At 39.4% G+C, this 19,644-nt stretch overlaps 1 protein-coding gene across 8 annotated transcripts in view; it reads left to right on the top strand.

The window, feature by feature from the left end:
* The window catches only part of TUB (tubby bipartite transcription factor), a 175,789-nt gene that overhangs the window by 136,129 nt on the left and 20,016 nt on the right, over nucleotides 1-19,644 (top strand). For 6 of the 8 annotated variants that reach the window (XM_027651327.1, XM_027651328.1, XM_027651331.1 and 3 more), the window contains 7 exons: nucleotides 285-406; nucleotides 1,300-1,491; nucleotides 2,050-2,162; nucleotides 3,238-3,352; nucleotides 8,440-8,538; nucleotides 8,930-9,101; nucleotides 10,459-12,298. In XM_027651327.1, the coding sequence (XP_027507128.1) occupies nucleotides 285-406; nucleotides 1,300-1,491; nucleotides 2,050-2,162; nucleotides 3,238-3,352; nucleotides 8,440-8,538; nucleotides 8,930-9,101; nucleotides 10,459-10,592 (947 nt within the window). In that variant the 3' untranslated portion in view covers nucleotides 10,593-12,298. Of the gene's footprint in view, nucleotides 1-284; nucleotides 407-1,299; nucleotides 1,492-2,049; nucleotides 2,163-3,237; nucleotides 3,353-8,439; nucleotides 8,539-8,929; nucleotides 9,102-10,458; nucleotides 12,299-19,644 lie in introns of those variants that run through there. The other 2 variants (XM_027651326.1, XM_027651329.1) reach the window with 1 other exon arrangement.

Here is a 19,644-nt window from a genome sequence, read left to right as displayed (position 1 = left end):
ATTTAATTCCTAACTGAGTGTTTGCTCCTCTATCACTGGGTAGCTTGATCTTCTCTGTGAAATGGAAACCATGATGTTTCCTTTCTCTTTTACTGGAATGTTTTGGCTTCTCAGGGCAGATGCCATGTGTTCATACACCGCCTCACACAGTGAACCTCCCTCACACACACCTTCACTCACCTGTGAGCCTAAGGGTGCAGCAGCACGATAAGTGATGTTTTACAGCAAGTATGGAAGGCTTTAATGTATTAGTATTTCATATAAGTGTGGTGCTTTCTCCTCAGGCATATCAAGTAGCATGAATTTTGATGAGGAAGAAGATGAGGAAGATGAAGACAGCTCCAGTTCTTCACAGTTAAACAGTAACACCCGGCCTGGTTCTGCCACAAGCAAGAAATCCAACAAGGTAAGGGGAGAGTTCTGAAGAAGGGGCATGCAAGGTGCTATGTACTGCATGATTTCAGAGTGCAGTCAGGATAGGCCTGGCTTTCTTGCTCTGTTTTTAATATGCACTGGAGTATCTCCAGGGTGATTTACTGTGATAGCTCTCAGGGTTCACAGGAGCAAGCAATGAAAACAATGACTTGGAGAGAAGAATAGCAAATATTGTCTGAACTTGAATGAAGAGAAAGGTAAACAGTAAATATTTACCTTTCTACCTCTTGCAGGTGCTCAGAAGGATCTTTTGTTGCCATTGACTTTTTCTAGGCATTTTTCCACCTTTTTCTCACTGCCACCATCTGAACATAAAATAAGACTTTGGATTGTTCAAACAATCTGAATCACAGGCTCTTGCTAAACCAGTTGATGGTGCCTCACTCTTTTATATACCGCACTGACTTCTCATCTTGTTGTATTTCTATCTAGCTTAAACTGTTGCTCCCTATCTCATTTCTTTCTTTCACCAAAGGCCATCACTGTCCTAGAGTGTGGCCTTTCTGGAAAAAGGGGTGCACTGAGATGGGAAGGTGCAAGCCAGGTTTTGCTGTGTAACTGCACAGCTTTCTGTCTGTGCAGCCACCCCATTCTGCTTTGCCAGCTGTGTCTGTACACTGAGCATCAGCTGCACAGGCAACTGCTCCCCAAGCCTCTGGTAGCCAAGAGCTTGACTGATTGGATTGGAAGAGATCCTTACCTTGACAAGCTGTCTTCAAGGCTGCTGAGGAACCAGAATGGGGAAGACAGTGTGTTCCTTATTTTTATTTTTTTTTCAGTGCAACTGCTATCAAATGCCGTTCCTTTGTACTAATAACCTTGTAAATCAAAGCTGAGAAACTTGAATTTTGCTTATTGTTTTAGGAAGCGGCCTCAGCCCCCAGTCCTTCCACAAATGAGCCTCTCATAGACGTCGATGACCTGGAGGAATTTGCCATAAGACCTGCTCCACAGGGTGTCACTGTCAAATGCAGAATAACAAGAGACAAGAAGGGAATGGATCGAGGGATGTACCCTACTTATTACCTCCACTTGGAAAGGGAGCATGGTAAAAAGGTCATAAAATAACTTGAATGGCATACCAGTTGCATCTGAATTTAAAAAACTGATAAAAAATCTGAAGAAGTATTAGAAAGAAAATGTATATTTTAAATGTATTTTCACTTTCACTGAGATCTGTCCTACAGTCTTCCGAAAGCAAAACAACAGTATCACTTTGTTCCACTGCCTTTCTTCATATGTCTAATCTTTTGCCTTAAATAATCCATGCATGGCACCTCTATGTGACTGTCAGCAGTTGGGGCTCTGTGGCCTGAAAAGCATCTACTTTCAATTCAACTGGAAGAGCCAGAGCAACTTAAAATTAAACATTTAACAAAATAGATCAAATTTAATTATTTAAACCATAAATAATAGAAGTCATTTTCCTTTTCCAGTTTTTTTTTCCCTGGTTTTGCTAGGTCCCAGGAGACCTTCTGTCAGGAGACCTTCTGTTGCTTTGCTAATGATGTTGGAAGACAGAAAAATTGCCTGTGGTTTATTATATATCAGGGCAGGAAGTGGTGTGTGCTAATCCCTTTAGCATTCTGGAATATGTTTTTTTGCATTGCTTAGGTCTTTCTGTTAGCTGGACGGAAACGAAAGAAGAGTAAAACCTCTAATTACCTCATCTCTATAGACCCAACTGACCTGTCTCGGGGTGGAGAGAGTTTTATTGGAAAACTGAGGTAAACAGTGATAAGTCTAAGAATTTTCATTGTATAATACAAAATTCATTTGATATTAAGAAGCCTGTAAGCCACTGTGACTTCTTCATTAGAGGCTTGACTAGATAGATCATGTGATAATGGTCTTAAAGATCACAGTATCCAAGGCATGTTTTCAAAATCTCCCAAGTATTTTCAGGATCACATTTTATTAAAAGTCATCAGGACTGAAGCTTCTTAAATGCTCAAAGGCCAGATTCTCAAGGGTGTACAAGCACAACTTATCTTAATGGGATTTTCAGAAGTGCATGAGTACATTGTGTCTAGCCTCTATTGATATAAATACCTTGGAATGGAAGTACTGTCTGTTACACAGAGAATCTCTTTGGTTTTGCCTGTTCCTTAAGATCCAAATCAGTTATTTGCAGGTAGTGGAATTATTTCAGAAGGACATATTTCTTTTCTGTCTGTTGCTGTGTTGTACACCAGTCTGTTGTTGATACCTGCAGCCTCTCGATGTATGTTTAGATCATCTGTGCCTGAGGAAAGGGCCTGTGCTGCTCGTTGCCATTTGCCTGTGTGGATCTTGGAACTTCATGTGCTATTTATTGCAGTTCAGACACAGAATGAGGATAATGTGGTTTTGTATGTCCTACATTGTATTTTGCACTCCTTTCCATTGAAATAGGAAAGATTATTTATGACTTTATAAAAATCACTCCCCATATTCTAGTGGAGTTTAGTAGTCAGGTAAGAAAGCAGATAGTTTTGTACAGAGTAAGCATACTTTAAAAACACAAGCAAACAAACAAAATAACTCCACTGAGTGTTTCCTTACTGCTTTCTTGAATTTTCTAGTTTGCAAGATGAAGCCTCCAGTGTAACGATAAGGGACTTTTAGTATACTCTGCTGTACTGTACTGTTATGTTTTTGTTATGGCCTTTAATCCAGGAGTTGCCATTTACCTGGGATTAGAAATAACAGCTCTCTCTACTCAATACTTCTCTTTCCTTTGGGGCTACAGTGCATTAAAGGATAGATGTCTCAAGCAGCATTACTGGCAAATGGTGATTGGATTTTCCGTTTTTTTGATAGATCAAATCTTATGGGAACTAAGTTTACAGTTTATGACAATGGAGTAAATCCAATGAAAACAACATCAAGCCTGGAGGCGAGTACCCTGCGTCAGGAGCTAGCTGCTATTTGTTATGTAAGTACTGCTCACAGGCAAAATGTGCAGGAAGGGCAGTTCAGTTTCTGAAACAGCACTCTGAATTTACTTCTCACTTAGGATTATGTAAATCAGCATTCATACTTGGACGTAACAGAGCAGCTGATCTCCACTAGAGAAACCAGGAAATTCAATGGAAAGTAGAGGTAAAAAGTGTGCACTCAACACATTGCCCAGTTCTCACCTTTGGTCAGAAGGTGTTGGGGCTTTTACATAACCCCCTGGAGGGGGTAGGATGCTTCCTGCGGGCACCAGCTGAGGGAGCCTCCTGAACTGTAAGGAGTTGTGTGCATGGCATTACTGCTCTAGTGTGATTGTTTATTATGGCGTTTTGGAGGAGGCATCTCTCATCCAAATCACAGGTAGCTGGACAGGTATGTCTGCAGCAGCTGAGAGACTGGGATAAAAATTCTAAAACTCCTTTTTACCAGGAAAAAAACCTAAGCAAACCCCAAGCAAAATCCAAACTTGTACTGAATGAGAGAGACCAGCCTCTTATAAGACAGTAAATAGCACTTGTCAGGAGCAGTGCAGACAATGAAGACTTGAAACACAGTTGCTGTTGTTTCCTGATTACTGGATAAGTAACAGTTTTGTTGAGATGATTCTTTCTGTTCAGAAATATGTGGGCCCAAGAAATCCTTCCATTCAAAGTTGGTATGTACACTGCTACAGAAAGTTGTCTGGTTTCACAAATCAACAACTTCTGATAAAAATATCCAAGAATGGCTTTTCTGAAAAGTTCCTGCCCAGCTTTAATCAAGGGTGCTTGGAAATCTGTCGGTTCAAGGTCCAGCACATACCCAGTGTACGCACAGAATGTGTTCCCAGAAAGGTCAGCCTCGGGTTGTGGGGAGCAATGTGTCTGGAAGATTTCAGCACATGAGCAGGAAAGCAGAGAGCCATCCTTTCCATGCAAAGTGCCAAGAGTACTGAAGTGGGACAGTATTAGCTGCCAGCATGTTCTTTTCCTGCTGCTTAGGATGCAGTTTTCTGTGGATACAGGATAGTGTGTTTGTTCACGTGTGCTGTTACTCAGGCACATAGTTTACAGTTGGAGACAGACAGAGAAACAGATACATATGCCTCCATTCCTGTTAGATTTGAAACCCTTCAAAAATCCAGGTAGCAAGAGACTCCAGGACTTGGTGTCAGTTTGACTGAAGTTTCAGTAGAAACCTAGAACCTAGATGTTTAATATAGGTAATTTTACTGGTTTATATGGGAGGGCATTCCCTGGAGCTGGGCAACTAATCATCTGGTGCAAACTGGAAATACAAGACGAAAATAAAAAAGAATTGAAAAAGGTTATATATTGAAAAATTTAGGCATTGCTTGTTTAAGTCAACAACAGTAATTTTTGAATGATGAACGTTGCCAAATTAAAAGCTGTTGTGTTCAGGAGAGGTAACTAGGAGTGTGAATGTTGGAAAGAACCAAACCATGGCCACTGTTGGCACAATGTGGCTGAGATAAGCTGCTTTTATATGTGTATTTGTAATCAGCAGTTTGAAATTTGGACATTTGTATAAGAAAATTACTTTTTATAATAACAGAGAAAAGCAGCAGGCTTGCAGGTGTGCTGTGGCCAGAGGACAAAAGGAAATTGGAATGGTATTTTATTACTAGCCAGGTTTGCTAAAGTGAGATTAGTGTCCCTGGCTGCAGCAGAACCACAGCAAAGAGTGCCAGGAAGAGCAGTATTGAAACACCTTTGTCCTGAGGCAGTCTTTTAATTCCTGCCTTGAGATTTCACCTGCAGCAAAAACTATAAAAAACAATACTTTAGAAGCACCATTATGCCTCTCACTGTCCCTCAGCTCATCTGATCAAGTACCCATGTGGAGAGCAAGCTGTACCCACACCCACCAAATTACTGAGCATGACCTGCTTAATCACCTCAGCAGGTCTAGTTTATACAGGCAGAAACTAGTAATGCATCTGTTAACTGTGGGATAAATGTGTCCAGGACTCTCTTTGTGGAGCTCACCTTAGGGCATGTTTCAAGGGTCGGGAACAGAGAGCAAGGACAGTTCTCTCAGGTGCTGTTAACCATTTTTACTCCCCCACTGCTGGCAGCCCAGCATATTAATAAACCTGCAGCAGCACCTAATGGCTGGTTGCAGAATCGCATGACAAAATTTATCAAGGAGCAGTGAGGTGCAACTGTAATACTTGTACCAGGATTTTCTGTGCTGGGTTCCTTTATATCCATAGTATCTCACAATTCAGTTTGTGTCAGATACTGCAGGCAAGGAGCTCAGCTGACATTCTGAGGTGTGACTCAGGTTTCAGTAAAGCAACAAGACCCCATGTCTCTACTCAGGCCTCAATCACTTGCATATTGTGCTCCAGTGTTGTAGGTTCTGTGATTTGGGCTTTCTATGGAATGATACATTCTACAGAAGATATTAAGCACAGATGTGTGAAACAAGTCCAGAAAGGGAAGTGGCTGAGAGAAAATTGGGGTAACAAAACTGTGAATGTCCTGGAAGCTGCTGGGATATACACCTTGCTGCTTTTATCGTGGCAGCTATTGCCACTAAAGCAAGATGCTTACACAGTTTCTTGGAAGTGTGTAAGGTTTTAAAAACAACCCTGTGGAGAGGCTCTGTATTCTTTCAATGCAGTTTATTGTGACACATGCTCACAGAACAGCTGACTGGATTGGCTAAGGCAGAGAGTGCAGCTTCTGAGCAGTACTGGGCCAAGTCCTTAGCTGGTATCGATGATTGGTGTCCTGGTTGAGTCAATGGGTCTCTGCTATCTAACAGCACTTGTGTTCCTGTTTAAACTAAGACTGTCAGTGGCATTAAAAAGCTGTAAAAACAGAATTTGGCCTCTGTTCCCCCAGTAATGCCATTTGTAGTCTTGAATTTACACACACAAAATCATGGAGGAGGGAAATAAAAGAGAAGCAGGGAATGAGACAGGAGACAGGGGAAATTAATTTTATTTGGATGCAGGTGGATTAGAAAGATTTGCTTTTAATTGAAGCTCTTCTTTTTGTCCTGACTGTTTTCCTCATGTATTCCATGTTTATGTAATTCCAGTTGAGTACCATGATTTTATCAAAAGGGCAGCATTTGCAATACAATGTATGATAATTGGTGATGGTTGTAATGTGCAACTAGTGACCTTTCTCTTATCATGTGGCAGAAGTTCCAATTTTAGTGTTTCTGAGTAAATCCAAAGAGTATGGTACTGTTTTTTCAGAGTGATAGTACTGCTTGTTGGGAGGGAAGTGATTCAGCACTATTATTTAATTTTACCTTGAACAATGTCTTCAACCAGTCAGCATCTAAATTGATTATGTATAGCATAACTGCTGCCTGATGAGAAGAAAAGCTTGTAAGGCATTGCAGAGAAGGCTAAAATTGCCAGTAGTTAGTGGAAAATAAGCATAAGCATGAATTTTTTTCTTAGAACTTGTCCTCTGCTGTGCTGAGTCTCTCTTACTGGCAGTCATGTTAGTTTTCGTCTCACCATGACGCAGAACCAAGGATAACGCTTCCAACTGAACTGATAACATGTTTTATTCTGCCAAAGGATGTGACATAAATGATTCAAAAAGGAGGCAGAATCTTCTCATTAATGTACAGAGTTAGGAAGATATATGAATATACCTGGATTGCTTCAGGAGTATTCAGTAAAATAACTCAGTGGAATTTTTCTTGCACGCATGAAAAACTTTAAAGAGTTGTGGAAAATCTCAAGATGGTTTGCTGAAACAACCAAAGTTATTTCAAAGGTCTGATGGATGACAAAACTGCACAAGTAATTTTTAGGCGTATTTTTCAGATGTTACTGGTGAGTTGAGATGCTTGGATTTTTACTTGCAAGAATAGAAATGTTAGTGTTCCTTAAAATCAGGACAATTTGATTAAAAGTATAAAAGCAGAGACATCTGAATGTGTAATTTCTAAATGTCCCAGTGGTAAAGCCCCACCAGCTGGAGGCCAGGGCTGTCTGGTTCTTGGCATCTTGTGGTATGTTGCTGGGAATAGCACCAATGGGAATGTCCTTTCTGAGATTCCTTAGTGTATGTCCACAGCCCTTCATTTCAGAATGGTAGAGGGGAAAAAAAAATCCATATATCTGGAAAAAAAAAATTATCATGAAACTTGAGGATATGAACTTCCAGAGGTTTCACTGTTTCATTTGCTGGAGTTAATGCTAAAATCAGCTTTTACTGAGTGGATTGGGAAATATTGCCCTCTACTTTTTCAAAAGCATATGATGACTTAGAGAAATATTTGGCCCTAGTTGCTTCTGAGGGAGAAAAAAAGAAGTGTCAGATAAAAATAAGGCTTTAGGCTGGTTTAGATTTTAATGGTTGTGTTTTGAGAGGACAGTGAGAGCTGTCCTCTGCTGGAGAGCTTTTACTGGAGAGCTTTTGTAAAAATATGGTCAAAAGCATCAGATCATGTTTAATGCAAGAACTTGTATTTTCCATGGATTTGCTTTTGCTGCCCCTGTGATTTCTTTACTTTCCCTGTCTTCATAGCTAGAAAATTTGCCTTCATGCTAATGTGTTTGTTTTTTACCATGTTCATCTCTAAGCATAACATATCTGAACACTTTGAAAACCACAGCACTGCTAACAGATGCTCTTACTGGCAGCTTCTTCTTGTTTGCTTTTGTGCTGGCTCTGGAATAAATGGAGCTGGTCCCATATCTTTAATTTTGTCTCGCATCAAAATGTGTGACTGCATTTTATGATTTTTAAATTGCAACTACTTTATTTTGGGATCTAGCAGTAGCCAAGCAATCTGGTTAATTCATATCCTTTTTTAACAAAGGGATTTTTGTTTTTAAATTATATTAAGGTGCTGGCAGCCAATGCTAGGAATGTTTTTGGAAACCTCTCTATTTCCATTTTTCCTGTTGTTGGAGCTTCTAAGACAAAGCTAGAATGTTTGGCAGTGCCAGTGAAGGTGGGAGTTTCAAGATGTTTTTCTAGTTGACTAACAAATAAGTTCCCATGGCTGCCGCTGTGTCTCTCTGTTGAAGAAATTAACTTTAAAAATAAAGAACATGATGAAATCTTTTCTAAACATTTTTAGGAAACAAATGTCTTGGGGTTTAAAGGACCTCGCAAAATGAGTGTGATCATACCAGGAATGAATATGGACCATGAAAGAGTTTCCATCAGGCCACGAAATGTAAGTCACACCATCATCCAACACTAACTTGAATTCTCTTTCAGTTAGAATCGGGTTTTATAATTGCATTTCTGAAGGTCTAGAGGTAAATAAAGTGGTGTTTGAACAACTGCATAACAATAGGATGTGTGACTAGTCCTGTGACTCACAAAAGCACTACAAATAATGTATTTTGGTAACAAAAGTTACAACTAACATTTTCCAAATGGTGGAAAGGACATTCACGTTAAGATCCTCAGAGTTCTCTCTTTCGTTCATTGAAGCTGTTTTAAGGATTGAGGGTAACAGTTCAGTTTTTGGGCTAGGATTTATGAATTCTTATCTTCTTTTCTAATGTGTTTTTTGTCATGTGATTATGTTAAAGCAAAGTGTGTATCTGTGATGTGTGCAGGAACATGAGACACTTCTTGCAAGATGGCAGAACAAAAACACAGAGAGTGTCATTGAGCTGCATAACAAAACGCCAGTCTGGAATGATGACACCCAGTCCTATGTTTTAAATTTCCATGGTCGAGTCACACTGGCCTCGGTGAAAAACTTCCAAATTATTCATGACAATGATCGTAAGTACAGCTCTCAGTCAGTGATGTGTAGGAAGAGTACTGCATGCACAGCCTGGGAGGGTTTCTGCCCTTACAGTTGTTATTTGGGCAGGTTTAACTGAATTCCGTGGCTCCAGCTTAATGCTACTCTGCCTTATGGCCATGGCATTGATGCAAGTTAGGTGTTTAAATGCTCATGCTTGCAACAGGGGATAGCTATGTGCTGTCTGAGTTTTCTGCTGTGGTTGCCCAGCTTATGAACTGAGCAACAGTTTAAAGTCATTTCTGCTCTCAGACCAGCTGCCTTGCAGTCCTGCAGTCAGCAGGACCGTGGGGCATGGTCACTCTGCTGAAGCACATGTATCACATAATCCTTCCTTGGTTTTTTTTGTTTGATCTGGTCCCCACACACTGCCCAGCTGGAGGTGGCAGTCACACCAGTCCCACTGCATGTCCACCTTACCATTACTAGTCTTTGTGGCGTTACCCCTACAGAACATTGCCAGTGTCAGAACAGCCTTTCACACTATCCCCAGGCCCTTACTGATGGGCTGCTTTCTGCCATCAACGTGCAGCTCCCTTTTTTTCTCAAGCTTAGGTACAGTTGTCAGAGCCAGGATAAAGGCAAGTGCTCGAATGGAGCAGCACTGCCCCACTTCATACCCACTTTAGGCAGGCACAGTCACTAGTGCTGGAGCCCACCAGGCTAGACCAGTGCCATGCAGACTGCAGGGAAACTGGTGAAAGTGGCTGTGCTAGTCTCTGAGGGCAACACTGAATTTGAAACATTGATGTATGCATTTTATAGGGGGAAACAGGTACACCTGCTTCTGCAATTAAACATTTCCAGCTGTGAATGAGGCTTAGATTTCCTCTTACTGACGAAGAGTACAAAAGGGAAAAAAGTTGGGAAGAATTTCTGAACATGCTATAACAGAGAGATATGATTAGGTCTAGATAATAATTATACCTTTTCTTCTCCCATTATTTTTGCTTGTCCACTTGCCTGAAGTTAAGTGAGAATAGAATTAACTAGTTCTTGGTGCACGTGAAATTTGGCACTAGATCTGTTAAAGAGGTTTGAACATTCTACAAAGAAGCCATTTTCTCTCTGTGCTGGCAAAAAATACTTTTTATCTGTGTCCTTCTTTTGACAGTAACAAATCTTGCAACCCTCGATCACTCAAGCTATCCTTGCTTCTCCCTCTGCTATCAGCACACCCACTTGCATGAATAAGTGTTGTGAAGTTTCATGAGTGAGCACGTTTTGTTTGTGTTTCGTTGAACTGGGCCAGAGGATGATGTTGAATGCATACTGATTTAGTAAGGACTGCAAACAAAAATAATGCTCTGTCACCTTTTATGACCTTTCTTGCAGCTGACTATATAGTGATGCAGTTTGGCCGCGTGGCTGAGGATGTGTTCACCATGGACTACAACTACCCAATGTGTGCACTTCAAGCCTTTGCAATTGCCCTTTCCAGTTTTGACAGCAAACTGGCTTGTGAGTAAAGGGGCGTGGGTGAGCATCCTCTCAAAGGAAGCAGTTTGCCATGTGATTCCCAATTCCTGCTGGTGTCACTTGTGGTCCATAATAAAAAGGTCAGGGAAAATGCAGTTGTGGAGGACTACTCTATTGCTGAAGAGAAAGTAAAAGGAATCTTCTAAAAAATTCAGGACATTCAGGAAATTATATTTTCCTTTTTTTTTTTTTTTCCCTGTCATATTTTTCTGGAAGTGACATCAAGGTTTTGTAAACAGAAGTTCTATCTCATGTCCCTGGTTATGTTATGGATATGTGCCATGATGTACTGTACCGTGGCTCTAGTAGCACCATTACAGTGGTGTCTTTTTTAAATCCAGAAAGGGCGTGAACGCTCAAAAAGTTCCTTTTTACATGTAAGAATTATTCTGAGGCTGCAATCATACCTCAAGGTTGCATTCCTACATCGACTAATCAGAGCTTCACATCATCCAGCGTTAAAGAAAGATCAGAAAAAAAGATGCACTTTTTTTTTGATTGTGCAAGGATCTCGTGTAGTATAAAGTCAAGTCTGAAGGTTGAAAACCTATACTGGACTGAACTTGATGCATTGCTATTGTACATGTAGTAGGGCATGATGAATTTTAATTGCAGTAGGAGGAAATGGAGAAGTAGAAAGCACAAAACAATGTTGCACAAGTCACTTGAATTCTAAGCTGTTGTTATGTTTTAACATCTACATGCTTTTTAATTTGTTTCAAATGAAAATGTATTTGAAGTACAGAAAAGGGAAAGGGAAACATCTAGCTGCCAAGAAATCATAACTTATGTTGAATTTGGCATTTCGTGTGCTGAGAATTTATATCCTTGTATTTCTCTGGTAATGCAAACACATATTTTGTACGAAGTGGTATAAACAGTTGGATAAAGGCTCTCTGCAGCAAATCTTATTATTTTGAATAGGCTGTGTAAAGCTGAGGAAGGTAAATGGAAATATTTTATTAAATTTGTCTGGCCTTTTGAGCTTTTACAATTTGTTGATTGCATTTTTGAACTTTCAGCGACAACCACTTTTCATATTTATTTCCCATTGTAAGAATGCTTGAAATCGATTGAAACTGTGTATGTTGTTCTCTCATGTAAATGTGCCAGCTACTGAGCTAAATCCTTCTAGGCAAATCTAGTGTATACTGCATACAAATGAGACACTGGCAGGACACAGAATACCTTAAAATAGTGTGGAATTTTTCTTTCCTTTTTTCTGATTTATCTGGAATATATAAAAAATACCATTTCAAAACACAAGCAAAGAAAAAAACATTCTATTATCTTCTCTCCTGAACATCTCAAAAGCCCAGAGCTGCAACTGAAAGCACACTGTAAAACACCTTTAAAAATAATGGTCTTTCTGCCATTGTTCTGTACAATGTTATCCATAATGGCACACAAAGTATTAGAATGTATATGTAGTTCATCAGAAGGGTATTGAAATGTGAGTCAAGTGAAGAAGTTGTAGCATTTTATACTGTGTGGATCCAGGTCCTCCTTTTTACTCTTTATAGACTCTTGCATTGCACAACCAAAGATTATGTAATGCAAAAATGAGATCAAATCATTGTCTCATAGTTGCCAGTTCCTTTTTGACTATAAGAGACAGTCCACAAGGCTCTCCTTAAGATTGTGCCATTTAGACTGTATAATTTCAACTAATAAAAAAAATTTACTCTCTTCTTCACCTTTGCCTTCAGATCTCCTTCCCAGTATACAGACAAGGAAATTTCATGGAAGAGATGAAAATAAGGGATTGCCAGCATTTTTTATAATCTTTTAAACAATCTATGGAGAAGGGTCTGCTGGCTTTGAACGGTGTTTTGTCAATGGACTCAGCCTGTCAAATATTGTCTTCAGTTAATTCAAATCTTTTTGCAAGAAGCCTTTCCATGCAATGGTATAAAATGAAAAGACAGCTTTTATTAGAGAGAAATGAGCAGTCAGTTCCCTCAATGAATGACCGAAGTGTTGAGTCATGAGCTGCAGCCTGATCCTTAGGCTTTGCACTTGGATGTGTTTCTCTGTAGCTGGTGGTTTCCCACCATTTCACATCCCTATCTGTCATCTCACTATGAATTTAACAGAGAAGGCCCTTAGGTCTTTGCTTACCTCATATCAGTCTTTAAAAACTAGCTCCAATGACAACCAGAATTTTTTGTTTAGACTACTGCAGAACCAGTCAAGAATTCCCACTGCTGGCATTTAGGTGTGACATGGATTTCAAGAACTCTGCAGCATGGGAGTGGTTGAATCTGCATGGCTTTAATTCTGTGCCTTGCCAGTCATACACTTTCTTTAAAGCCTGAGAAAGTGGCACCTGACATAGTTTTCTGCTTCCCTCTGTGCACAGCACTGTGTCAAAGGAACTAAGTGTCTTATGGTGCAAATACACAATCTGCTGGCTTTTGTAGTGGAGTTGGTTTAGGAAGGGTTATTTTTAACGCAGATTGTAACAATGGTCTGACTCACATCATGACCCCACTGGGAATTGGCATGAAAGGAAGCTCATGTGCAGTGAACTCCTGCACAAGGGTGAGAACGAGGGGCTGGGGAAAGGCGGCGAGTTCAGCTTCTTGGGATAGTTTTACTGCCAGCACATTGTGTAACTTCACTCTCACTGCATGTTCTTCCCAGCCAGGTATTTTTTTTAACCTGTAACCATGCCAGGAGGAAAGTGGTGACTCAAATTCCCATCGTCTTAGCAGAATTGTATGAGGCCATGAGCCAACGAGCTGCTGAGGAAAAAACTCCCCACCATAAATTGAGGTCACTAGGGGGGGATGTTAACCTGGGACTGAAGAATGAGGAGCTCTCATTAAATCTGGTCTAGTTAGAATAGGATTTGTTCCTAGTGGCCTTTGCCAAAACCTTGATTTCTCACTGTCGTTGAGCAAGGTACTGGGTTCTTTTGATTCACCTGACCTTCACCATCTGCTCTGGAAACAGGTACTTTTAATTTAAAAACTATATTATTTCTGATGGGCATTTTCTGGTGAACGTCTCTACTGGATGTCAACACGAGGTGATATCACAAGTTTTCCAGCACATCTCTAAATTTTGTTCTCCTAACATGGTAAAGTCTTAGCATAGAGTCATACCTGAAATTACACTGTCCTCACAAAGTTTCTTCCACACCAGTAATAAAATCTTGATACCAGTAAGTATTTTTAGAGATATATGCATACTAAAGTAACCAAGGTGTAGTTAGTGGCACACTCATATTAATAATTTCTGCTGGCCCTGCATGTCAATGTGCAACAGGGCATAACCTTGTTTACTCAGTGTGACAAAGAATATAATGGCCCTGAGCTGTGTATTTACTTCACATAGTCCTAGTGAGTGTCTGGATACAGTAGATTTAATATTATTTAAAATCCCAGTATTGATGATTTTTTGCATCTGCTGTTGATTTTGGCAGAGCTGTAAACAAATTCCTTGCCTGAATTGCTTATAGGCAAATACTGCATGCTTTAATGAGAGTTCTTAATCTAACTTGTCACTCTGTTTACATCAAACAGTTTCTTCCTGGCCCTTTATCTAATTTTCTTCATCTCTGATGTTCTGTTCCTTCTCATTCTCGTCACAATTCTTTTATCTGTTCTTTAAGGATGTGCAACTCAAAAGTGTTTGACAATATTGCTCAGTGATCTCTCCACAGATGAATAATGCCTTTGGTGCACATTCAGTGATGCTCCTACAATAGAAGCCTTATCAGAGGGATGAATTTGTCCCTTTGGCTTTTCAGTAGAGTAAATTAATACATTAAAAGGTAGCAGATAAAAAAGCTTGCCTAAAATATAATCAGAATTTTTCTCAGTAAACATTCAGTAACTGGAGTTTCCAAACCGTTGGTTGCAAATCAATGAGCAGAGCTGTCCACAAACCTGGAGGCAGGCTGTTAGATTCCCTTTGTAGTGCTGCCTTATTTTTCCTTTTTTCAAAAGGTTGAAAGTCATTTTGTGAGCTGAAGTGTGTTGGTTGCCTATAATAGAGTTTGTTTTTTAGAAGCTAGACATCACTCTGCTCCTTTTGTAGGATAATATATGGCACATAAAATAGTAATGTCATAGGCTATTGTTACAAATTCTGATGCTAAGAAATCTGTGAGAATGGTTTTGTAATAATTACTGGGCAAATCTCTGGCTATTCAAGTTCCTTACAATCGAGCTGGAGTTCCCAGCTGGCTGTCCTCATGAGGTACTACAACTGAAGGAGCTGTAGTGAAAAGGGCTCTGTAATAAAATCTGGTGGCTGCACAATCGAAAAACATTATTGTGGAGTCAAATGACACCACTGAGTCTTATCAGTCATGGTGAACCAATGCCATCAATTCAAACTTTGAGGTTTTGCTCCCTTATGATGAACAAAGGAGGGATTTTAAACAAGCAGAGACACCACTGAGTCCCTAAAAGTATTGAGTGTTAGACCTGCTTTTCTGCTATAAAAATCTTACCCCTACCCGAGAGCTACCCGTTAAAAAAGAAGTAAATCAATCCAGTCCTTAGTATGGAAAATCACTCCCAGTTCTTGTATCTTACATTTTTGCAAATTTTATTATTAATTTTTTAATTTATTAGTGATTTCGCATAGGATGCAACAAGGACTGGGAAAAAAGTGTTCTTGCCCTGAAGGAATGATGAGCCTAGCCCCCTATTGGAATATTTTGCCTTTGTTTATTTTAATAGGACAGAACAGAGGGTTACCTGGTGTTCCTGGCAGGGAAAGTTTCTCCTAATGTGTGGCAGGTATCAGAGGAAAGATTTTGGGTTTGATCCTGTGGCATCTTAACTATCTGCCCCATTGCTCTCCTAAAACATCATTTTCCAGACTTTCCTGCTTTTAGAGAAGCATGTGCTCACGAGTAAATAACTTTGCTTGGCAATTAAGGACAGCACAGCAGTCACCTTTATTAGAATTATGGCCTGATAACTCAGATTTCTCAGAAGGCCTCATTTTGATTACTAGAAAAAAATAGTTTTATACACATAAATCTTGCAATAGAATTAATTTAACTGTAGATGCAAGCTTCTCTTGTTCGTGCTACTTAATGAAAACAGGTTTCTGTTGCTCCTCGTGTACGAAAAGTACCTTCCAGGGTTCTGCTCTGCAAGTGTTTGAAAGTAATTATGTAGACACTTTTCAGTTCTTTTTGTTGCTCACCAAGGAACTAAGAAAAGAATTTGCACAACTCTCTCAATGCTTTGGTATTTTGCTATGAACTGTAGCTCAGTAGCTGATACTCACAAATGCCTGTATATTGGATGAAAATGCATTAAAACTTATTTTGTATGTTGTATTTTATTTAACTGCCTAGAAATTATAGATTCCCCTTTTTAAGTAAGGGTATGTTTATCTATACCTTCACTCATGAGAAGACTTGAATTAACTGGCTTTCTTGAAACTGTTTAATGGAACCAGTACTCTGGTTTGCTAGATGGCTTTAGGAAGAGGATGCCATTCAGGAAAATTATGCTTACATTTTTGAGAAAAAAAAATACTTTCCTATTCACGTTATAATTGGATTACACAATAACACTGGAAGCTTTTCATGGTTTTACTTAAGTCTGCAATGACAGTTTGAAAATTACTCTGGCAAAAGCTTGTTAAGCACATGAACTGGAACGAAGTCCTACTTGAGAGTAGCAAGTAGTACCTAGCAAGTACCAGTGAATACTCATGTATCTCTTTTGGTGCTTGGGTGCAAAAAAAGCCCTGAAGAGTCCAAATCTGTGTTAAAATCAGCCTAGTCTTTCAGATTGTCCAACAGCTGATAGAACACAGGCCTGGAGATCAGGTCACCTGGCTGGTAATCCCAACTGATGTGCAAATCTTGGAACGTCTTTGTGCCTCCATTCCAACAAGTTGAATGGAAATACTAGTTTTTAGCCCACCTATGTCTGTCTCTTATCTTCTGAGAGGTTTCTCAGGAATATTTTGAGGTTGGTGGATGACGAGTGGTGTTGCCATGCTCAGAACCCTATTAATGCTCACTAAAGGAACCTCAGTAAAAATATGAAGTTTTCTGCCACCTGTGTAGAAACTGAATAGCTAAACAATCTCTTAGGATAAAATCATGATGCTGTTGAATTCTATGGAAATCTTGTCAGTGATTTCAGTGAGGCTTCAGTTTTTCTATCTTGTGTCATTTTTAGTTACTGGAAGTGCAGAAAAAACAGTAGGACAAACCATCTGATACACGTTTCCTTCTCACAGCGATGTGTTGTTGGTTGTGTTTTACTTTGCAGCATCAGTTGTTTTAAAACTATTATTCCTGAACACGTTGCAGAGGTTCAGTTAATGCAACCACCTATTTATGCTTTTATGTAGCAAACCAAGACACTTGGTGATTGTGCTGCAAATTGCATTTTTGTGCTGTTGTTCGTTTGTTTTTTCACTTGGATGTGACTCAGTTGTTCAAAACTGTTTTTACTGCAGACTTTGACTCTGTCACGCACATCTGATTTAAAAACAATGAGTCTCATGATTTATGACTACTTTTATACTGAAATGGGATGTTTACAATGCAATGTTTCTCACATTTCACCCTGTATCTGTGGCTTCCTACTGAGGCTATCCCAGTTGGCACAATGCCATTAGAAGTGTCAGTAATTTATAAAGTAAACTCTCTAAAAGTACCAGAATGCAATTTATAAACATTTTTATAAATTTTAACATTAAAATCTAGCTGATTTTAATGCTTACAGATTGCGTGAAATTTCAAGGAGATTATTTGTTCAAAATTCTCTTTTCTTAAGCTTGTTTTGATGTTTGAGCTCTCATTTATGATGTAAGCTTCTGATCCTGAAGCTTCATCTCTGCAAACCAAACAGAGCTTGGCCTGTGCAGATTGCCAGGCTTTGAGTGCAGGAATCTGTCAGTGTGATGAGGAACACAGTAAGTGATGAGATTTCTGAAGTCCTAACAAGAGTGCCCTTCCTAATTCTCTTAGGCATTCTTGAACATCACATAAGAAATCACATACCTTTCCTATGTTGACTCACCAAATAATTTTCATTCCATTTGAATTTTAAATTTTTTTTTAAAGGCTATGCCTACTGTCTAGGTAAGTGTAACCTTAACAACATTTAGTCTTGATGTCTTGGAAAACTATATCATAAGATCACTTATTTTGCCAGTGCAGAAAATCTCATCATTACACAAAACCAGAGTATGTTGTGTGGCAGTGGGCTTTGGGCACTACTCATAGGATAATTAAGCTTGGAAAAGACCTCCAAGATCATCAAGTGCAACCTTTGACATACTATTAAGTTCAGTGTTCAAACAAGTGTGTGAGCTCTGGCACCTTGTAACGGGAGGTCCTCATTCCAGTCTGAGAGAGCTGAAGATAACCCAGTTATTACCATCCTGTTCTCTTCCCTAGGGAGAATCTCCTGTCCTTGCTGGCTAGATGTAGAACTGTATTGATCCTGATGTGTCTTTAAACATTACAGCATTTTTTAGCTATTTTAAAAATGTTTTCAAAGATGTGGTTTAAGTTCAAATAAAATACTCTTTGAAGTAGTTATAGGTGCACCAAGTTGATTTAGTTGAGAGGCAGCTGCCTTTTCCAGCCATTTCCTCAGTTGTTGTATGAGCAGTGCTTGATAGTTCTGCTGGAAAAAACATAACATAGCTATTATAATATGCTTTCCTTGGGTTTTGCCTTATGATTCTGCTGTTTTGTGCACCTCTGCATTTATTTCTGAAGGGCAGTACTTCCAATGCTGAACACAAATAGAACAGTGTTTTCTAATAAAGTCTCTGCCTCATTTTCTGCTGTGGAGATTTACATGTGGAGATTTGGGATTTGATACTAAAAATATAAACTTCTCATCCAAGAAAAAAACCCCAGAATTTCTAGGCAAAGTCACTGACACTTAGTGCTATGTGCCTGGATTGACAGAGGGCTTATTTTTGCCAACCAGGAATCCTATTACTGGCAGAGTAGTGTGTGCATGAAACATCCTATGATACCCTGTTGCATACTACATCTGGGACACAGTGTGAGGGCCTGGTCCAAAGATACAGCCCTCTGTCACCAAAATGGCACAATGTTCCTTTCTGGGGGGCTTTCCGTTGATACTTTTATGCTTGTTGAACTACCTTCCATCTTGGGGCCAATCTGTGATAAATATCAGCCTTAACAAACGTCCCCAAACTAAAAACAGCACTTTGGAAAGGTGCTAGTAAAGCCTCACATAAGTCTGGGAGCAGCAGGTGAGTAGTATTATACAGAGTTCTCATTAGGCAATTGAAGTTGCACTGTAATCAAGTTTCATGCAAATTAATTTATGAAGATGGCCCAGAACAAGCACGAGGGTGCTGTGCAAGTGTCAGGAACTGAGAAGTAGCTCTGCAAAAAACTTAAATCAAGTCCACTGAGTTTTCCGAAGTAAAGAAAAAAACCCCAACAATGGGGCTCTATTTCATTTCTAACTGTATTTATTTGTAGATTCAGTGCTTTATAATGTAGGCTAAAAAGATAGAATTTCTGTCTTCTGTTAATTCTAACTTCTGGGTTAAGTAGGACTGCATCAGTGATGTGTACTCCTAAAAGATTTGTAGCAGTGTCATCTCAAAAACCTGATTGTGGAATATGGCTCTTTAACTGTGATAAACTCTCAAGAGTTACTGAATTCAGTGACACCGTGACAAGGTTTTTTGTTGGATTTCTTTTCTTTAAAAAGGAATCACCCCTAACCCCTGTTTTTGAAAGCACTGGTTATTCTGTCTTTTGGACCACATCACATAAGTCCATGAGGATGAATTCCTATTTGGTAGCACTTCAAATACTTTTTTGAAGGTGGTAGATGCTTTTCAGCTTCTTAGTAATCTATGTTACTGCAATTTCCTTGTTTTGTTCTCAGCTCCCCGATTCTCCCCACCCCCCCAGTCTATAACTTTCTCTCCTTTCAAAGATGTACAGGTTTTTCCATATGGGGACACTCCAGAACACTAAGTCAGTAAAACCTCTATAAAGTCAATGTCTGTGAACTAAAGTGTGTTAAATCCCTGTGTATATGTTCCCAT

This window comes from Corapipo altera, unplaced genomic scaffold (genome assembly GCF_003945725.1).
Source record: "Corapipo altera isolate COAL_440 unplaced genomic scaffold, ASM394572v1 78, whole genome shotgun sequence".
NCBI lineage: Eukaryota > Metazoa > Chordata > Aves > Passeriformes > Pipridae > Corapipo > Corapipo altera.
The sequence above is the reverse complement of the archived record's forward strand: the minus strand, read 5'-3'. Positions and strand labels throughout refer to the sequence as shown.